Source organism: Suricata suricatta, chromosome 10 (genome assembly GCF_006229205.1).
Source record: "Suricata suricatta isolate VVHF042 chromosome 10, meerkat_22Aug2017_6uvM2_HiC, whole genome shotgun sequence".
NCBI lineage: Eukaryota > Metazoa > Chordata > Mammalia > Carnivora > Herpestidae > Suricata > Suricata suricatta.
Genome location: NC_043709.1, coordinates 58,150,354 through 58,157,856, shown reverse-complemented (window position 1 = coordinate 58,157,856; position 7,503 = coordinate 58,150,354). Strand labels below are relative to the sequence as shown.

Sequence of the window (7,503 nt, the reverse complement as noted above, 5' to 3'; positions counted from 1 at the left end):
AAAGAGAAACTGTATGTCTACGTTAAAATCACTGATATGACAGTTTGCATATAATACTGACAAACTTAGTTATCCTAGCACTTGCTTGAAGTGCAAAAGGCTTTGAAAGATGAAAACTACTTACTTAAACCTTGCCTGGTAAAAAAAAAAAAAAAAAAAAAAAAAGTACTAAGGAACGGAGTCAATGGAAAACTATTTTGGAACAAGGGCTACCACCTAGAGGATGCAAGGGAGAGTATGTTACCCGGTAACTCTAGGAGCCATTCAGAGAGAAACAATAGATTAAGGATGTTTGGAAGGCTAAAAAGAGTAACTTTTCACTTTACTAAAATTATTGTAGTTATTAGAGTGTGTCCTCTCAGTTCCTAGGAATATCATCTCTTCAAAAAAATCAGTGTCATCTCTTCTTTCCAATGACAGTGACAATACAGCTTGGGGTTTAATGTGAAAACTGGGCATACAGTGAAGATGATTCTGCCCGAATCTTTGGAGAAAGTGAGTATTCTATGAAACAAATGCCAGCCAATGACAACACAAGCTGATTGATTTTTACCAGGAAATTTAAAAGTATATTTCTTTCATATATGTTTAAATATATACATATTGAAACATATATATGCATACATACATTGCAATGTATGTGTGTATATATATATATATACACATAAGTAGTTAGTAAAGTGTGATAGCTAAAGAAAAACTATAGAACAACTATTAAGCCAATACAAATATTAGAGAGTATTAAACTCCAGTTTCAAAATATGAAAATATACACTGAAAAGACATAAATGGAAAATTTGGAGGAGAAAATTTATCTGCAGAAGACAAGAATGAAAGTTTTAATGTAAGCTGTATGGATAAATATTTCATGGTATAAACCGTATGAATTAAGACCCAATGGCACCACAGCCTTTATAACATAAAAGTGTTAATAATCTTGAAAAAGGGCATATGGACATTGTAGTAATTTCAACATGGATATAATTAGTCACAGAGTGAGTTGAAGGAAACTGTAATACAAAGTTTACAGCTGATACCTTGGTTGAAAAAAAAAAAGGTGCTGTTTGCAGACATTTTAACCTTTGTAGAAAACAAAGAGTTAATAAAAAGAGTTGGTTGGAAATTTATTTAAAATGTGTGGCATATTCATAAAGTTATTGCAATATAAGTAAAAATTTTTTAAATAACTTACAAAAATAAAGAACTATTTAAAATCTGGAGTTATACAAATAAAATGGATTGAAATTAAATAGAATTAAATTAAGTGCATTTATATCAGGGAAATGTAAAGCTATTTATAATACACTTTAATATAAAAAGTAGGTGAAAAACGATTATTCATACATGAAAATTCTTTCACCTCCAGTGTCAATATCTTATTGATAGATTCTTCGAGAAGCAAAACAGCTACCAAGAAAAATAAGACTATTTATCTGTTTGACAGCTAAAGCAAGGAAGAGATGCCAGACAATAGTTTGGCCAGCATGGAAGGGAATAACATAAGCAAAGAGGTGATAGGTTTATGGTATGCATCATGACTTTCATTCATCAGCAAAACTGCCATTCCAAATGCAAAAACAAAAACAAAAACAAATCCTCAATGTTAAATACTGGGAAATATAAAATTTACAAGATGAAACCCAAATATAACAGAAGATAGCTTTGACTTTGTAGCCAAATGATAGGCTCTATATGTATTTATACAACAATGTCTCGCCATTGACCATAAATCTAGGAACGCCACTTATGATACCTATCCCAATAAAAACGACAACAGTTCCAGGTGGGATTCCTGAGTGGCTCAATCAATTAAACATCTGACGTCAGCTCAAGACATGATCTTGTGATTGGTGAATTCAAGCCCCACATCAGGCTCTGTACTGACAGATCAGAGCCTGGAGCCTACTTCAGATTCCGTCTCCCTTTCTCCCTGACCCTCCCCCACCCGCACTCTGACTCTTTCAAAAACAAACATTTGTAAAATGTGGAAAAAAAAACAGCCCCTGATTTTAACAAACTCACTTTCTCACCATAACTTCTGAGATAGAAGTAAAAATTATTTGCTATGGGAGCACAAATAAAGGCCAATTAACACAGACAAAGAGTTTAGAAGACTTCTCTGTAGAAGTGATGCTCCAAGTGAAAATCACAAATAAGTAGTTGTACTTGGGTAGTTTTGGAGGCTGGAAAGTAAAGACAAGGGTAGAAGGAGAGAGAAAGTTGGGGAGTAGAACGTTAAGATAGACAATCAAGGTAAAGTGCTTATCACAAGACCTATCACTTAGTAAATTCTCAGTAAATTTAATGTATTTTTATGATAAGGAATGTGAAGTAGAAAGAAGATGAGTTACACAGAGCATAATCCCACTTAGGATTTTGTGGTCTTGAGTTCATGTCACATGAATTATATGTAGGGGTACAAAAAATAATAGCTGACATGCATAAAGCTCATACCATGCATCAGATTTTATTATAAATTTATTATCTCTTCTAATCACTTTAACTGCAATGGTAGATACTCTTTTTTAAGTTTATGTATTTATTTTTGAGAGACAGAACAAGCAGGGGAGGGGCAGAGAGAGAAAGACAGAGACAGAGACAGAGAGACAGGATCCCACACAGATTCTGCACTGTCAGCTCAGAGCCCAACATGGGGCTCAAACACATGAACTGTGAGATCATGACCTGAGCCAAAATTAAGAGTTGGTTGCTTAGCCTTCTGAGCCTCCCAGGTGCCCATATGGTAGATACTATTATTACCTCCATTTTATAAAGAACTGAAGGCCTCAGAAGTGGGGAAATTTGTCCAAGGCCATACAAACATAGACAGGAAAGGCAGATATTGAATGATAGAGATCTCGCTACAGAAGGTGTGCCCTTTATCAGCATGCTGCTGCTGCTACAGCTAAGGAAGAGAGTAAAGACAGGTGTGTGGAGAGTATATTTAGTGTTTTTTTTTAATGTTTATTTATGTTTGAGAGACAGAGAGAGCACAAGCTGGGGAGGGGCAGAGAGAGAGAGGGAGACACAGAATCTGTGGTAGGCTCCAGGCTCTGAGCTGTCAGCATGGAGTCCAACCTGGGGCTCAAACTCATGAATCATGAGATCATGACCTGAGCCGAAGTCAGAGGCTTAACCAACTGAGCCACCCAAGCACCCTAGTATTTAAATTTGACTTTGAACTTAGTGATGATGATAACAAGGTATTAGAGTATTTGCCATACTTAATTAAGCAGACCAAAATATGTTTTTTTTCCAGGTGTATATTATTGGGCCAAACATTTCTTCACATGTAGAAAATAAATTGTGCACTAAAATACTCTCTGTATAATGTATCCATTGGACACTGAGTGTAAGTTTTATACTACCAGAGAAACATAGGAGTCAGAGGAGTGATCCAACCATGTGTAATATGCATGTTAAAACACAAAACAAAACATAAACATATGCTTGGCTGTTGTGGCACAATGTAAAATACAAGCCACAGACGGGTCAGCAATGCCTGATGGAGCCCAGATTGTTGTTACATATTTACATTTAATCACGAGCAAATCCTCAAGAAAAGACATAGAACAAATTCTTAAATTTAACTCTTCACTTTTGAAATAAAGAAGAAATGTTAGATATAAGAAGAAATCAGAGTTTTGTTGACTCACAATGTGGGTCATATCTAATTACATGGGAAAATCCATTCTATTTATAGATTAAAACTATAAAGGAAAGAAGGAAAATGAGATGGCAGAATTTTTAAAAGTATGATTAAAAATCTATCACAAAACTGACAAAATAATAAAATAATATATAGGATTGAGGGGCCAGAGTATTAGCAATATCAATTATGAATTTATAGAGGAAACCACACATTAACTACTATGCTGCCTCTAATAGTCACTGTTTATTCCCATCTAGCTTTGATCCCACTAAATTAAAATAAAATATCTCTAAATTTTACATGAAACTCAGTAGTCAATGATGAAAAATCACACAGTAACAATCTTCATCCTATTGGGCCTGACAGATGACCCTCAACTTCAGATTCTAATCTTTATGTTTCTATTTCTCACTTACATACTGAGTATAACTGGGAATCTGACCATCATATTCCTCACTTTAGTAGACTCTCACCTCAAAACACCCATGTACTTTTTCCTACAGAACTTTGCTTTAATAGAAATTTCATTTACATCTACTTGTATCCCTAGATATTTACACAACATAGCAACAGGTGACAGGTCAATTACATATAATATTTGTGTTGTTCAACTGTTTTTTACCGACGTTCTTGCAGTAACAGAATTTTTTCTCTTGGCTGCCATGTCCTATGACCGCTATGCAGCCATCTGCAAACCCTTGCATTACGTGACCATCATGAACAGCAGAGTCTGCAAGAGGCTTGTCCTCTGCTGTTGGATGGCTGGTTTGTTGATCGTCCTCCCACCATTTACTCTGTTCCTCAATTTGAAATTCTGTGATTCAAATGTCATTGATTATTTTTTCTGTGATGCATCTCCAATCTTGAAGATTTCCTGCTCAGACACATGGCTCATAGAGCAGCTGGTTATTGTCTGTGCTGTGCTGTCCTTCATTCTGACACTTGCGTGTGTTCTTCTATCTTACGTTTATATCATCAAGACCATTCTACAATTCCCCTCTGCCCAACAAAGGAAAAGAGCCTTTTCCACCTGTTCTTCTCACATGATTGTGGTTTCCATCACCTATGGAAGTTGTATCTTCATCTATGTCAATCCTTCAGCAAAGGAATCAGTGACTATTAATAAGGGTGTAACAGTGCTAATGACGTCCATAGCTCCCATGTTGAACCCATTCATTTACACCTTGAGAAACAAGCAAGTGAGACAAGCCTTCAGTGAGTCCTTCAAAAATACTGCATTGGTAGCAAAAAGTAAGAGAATATTCAAGCCCAGAAATAAAATAACAAGATAAGCATAAGCCATTAAGCTCCAATCTGTTTGTCTCTTTTTTTTCTAAGTTCACGATGTTAATTAATTTATTTTTTTTTTAGTTTTTGTCAAAAGTCAAGTTAGTTAACATACAGTGTGGTAGTGATTTAATGAGTCGAATTTAGGGACTCATCACTTATATACAACATCCAGTGCTCATCACAAGTGCTCTCCTTTAGCCCATTCTCCCTCCACCTCCCCTCCACCCAAACCTGTTTGTTCTCTATACTTAAGAATCTCTTACGCCTTGCCTCCCTCTCTGCTTTTATCTTATCTTATTTTTCCTTCCCTTCCCCTATGTTCACCTGTTTTGTTTCATAAATTCCACATATGAGTGAAATCATACAGTATTCATCTTTCTCTGACCCACTTATTTCACTTAGCATAATACATTCTAGTAATCTGATCTCTATGTAAGTTAACTTTCTCAAACATATAATGCACCCTAAATTAATACCTTTCATGACATGAATTTACTTCTTTAATCTCCTCCAACAAACCCCGTTCAGGGCAAGATCCCAATTAGATAACATGATAATAATTTTCTATTAAATGTAAGGCTGAATTTACTTCTAATCTCACAAACAAAACTGAAATGCAGAAAAATACAACAAATGCAGACCAAACAAGGAAATACATAGCTTGTCTTAAGTTTTCTTGGACTTTTAAAAATAACTGATTTTTAGTGTGCTCTCAATCTTCCAATATAAAGGGCGCTGAAAGTGTTAATTGATTAAACTAAAATTTATTGAATACCTAGTTCTTGGCAGGCCAAGTTCTAGGCAGGAATTTTCAATTGGTAATATCCCTGAATGTATTGAGCTCATTGATAATCCTATATTACTAATTTTAAAACATGAGTGGGAGGTGGTGGGCAGGTGGATGGTTTAAACAAGTTATGGGTATGAAGGAGGGCACTTGCTGTGATGAGTCCTGGGTGTTGTATGTCAGTGATGAATCACTAAATTCTACACCTGGAACTAAAATTACACTGCTACTTAACTAACTGAAATTTAAACAAAAATTTGTAAAAGAAAGAAAGTACTATTGAAAAAATATGATATTATTAAAAAGTAAAGAAACACAAAATAAATACACATCCAAATAAATGTGTTTGAAAACGAATTAGAATTTGATATCTAGGATTCAGGAGTCATTCGTAAATATGCACACACACACACACACACACACACACACGTAAATACATATACCCACATAAAATATTTAAATATTAAAAGTAAAAGATTCATAGGTTATACAGAATACATAACATGTTAATTATGTGAGAAAAAGCTCTTTTCTAAAAGAATATGAAACTATAAGTGCAATGTCAAAATGTTAATTGCAGTTGAGGGACAAAGAAAATACTCAATTACTTAAATACAATATGAATATCAAACTCAAAATGTAGCTAAATTAACCATTAAGTTTAGCATATCATCGAAACAGAATTTCATAAGAAATCTAGAAAATAGACCATCAATATACCTAGAAATCAAAGATAATTGAAAAGGAAGTACAAATGAAAAGTTACAATTAAAGTAATAGTTAGGGGTGCCTGGGTGGCTCAGTCGGTTAAACCTCCGACTTCGGCTCAGGTCAGATCTCAGGTTCATGGGTTCAGCCTGCGTGGGGCTCTGTGCTGACAGCCAGCTCAGAGCCTGGAGCCTGCTTCTGGTTCTGTGTCTCCTTCTCTCTCTGCCCCTCCCCCTCTCATGCTCTCTCTCTGTATCAAAAATAAAATAAAAAACATTAAAAAATTAAAAATAAAATAAAATAAAATAAAGTAATAGTTAAATTTTTTAATGAAGTAAATGGCAAATAGATTAGACCAGAAAATGTACATCAATTTTTCTAAAAAGAGCTCATAAAACTACTAAGTAAATTTTCATGTTCATAAGTTATCTATTGGCTTTCTGGTATCCACGCCTAATAACCATCCTTTTGGATTCTCTCCTGGTATCTCTAGGATATGGCACTTGTGGTTTCCTCTCTTTAAAAAGAAAGAAAGAAATTTTTCTCAGCATTCAATAGTCTCTCAAGTTTTGCATCCCTCTCTCTCCCCAACTCTCTCTCCCTCCTCCGCTCCCCCTGGTTCTCCATTAGGTCTCTCTTGTTTTCCTGCTAGACCTATGAGTGCAAACATATGGTTTCTGTCCTTCTCTGCCTGGCTTACTTCGCTCAGCATGACACCCTCAAGGTCCATCCATTTTCCTACAAAGGGCCATATGTCATTCCCTCTCATTGCCATGTAGTACTCCATTGTGTATATATACCACATCTTCTTGATCCATTCGTCAGGTGATGGACATTTAGGCTCCTTCCATGTTTTGGCTATTGTTGACATTGCTGCTATGAACATTGGGGTACATGTGCTCCTATGCATCAGCATTTCTGTCTCTCTTGGGTAAATCCCCAGCAATGCTATTGCTGGGTCATAAGGGAGTTCTATCGAAAGTTTTTTGAGGAACTTCCACACTGTTTTCCAGAGTGGCTGCACCAGTTTACATTGCCACCAACACTGTAAGAGGGTGCCCATCTC

At 35.5% G+C, this 7,503-nt stretch overlaps 1 protein-coding gene across 1 annotated transcript in view; it reads left to right on the top strand.

Moving 5' to 3' along the window:
* The first annotated feature begins 3,972 nt into the window (after positions 1-3,972).
* Positions 3,973-7,503, top strand: part of LOC115305175 (olfactory receptor 6C2-like) — a 6,275-nt gene continuing 2,744 nt past the window's right edge. The window contains exon 1 of the mRNA XM_029955479.1: positions 3,973-4,867. Coding sequence (XP_029811339.1) covers positions 3,973-4,867 — 895 coding nt within the window. The remainder of the gene's footprint in view (positions 4,868-7,503) is intronic.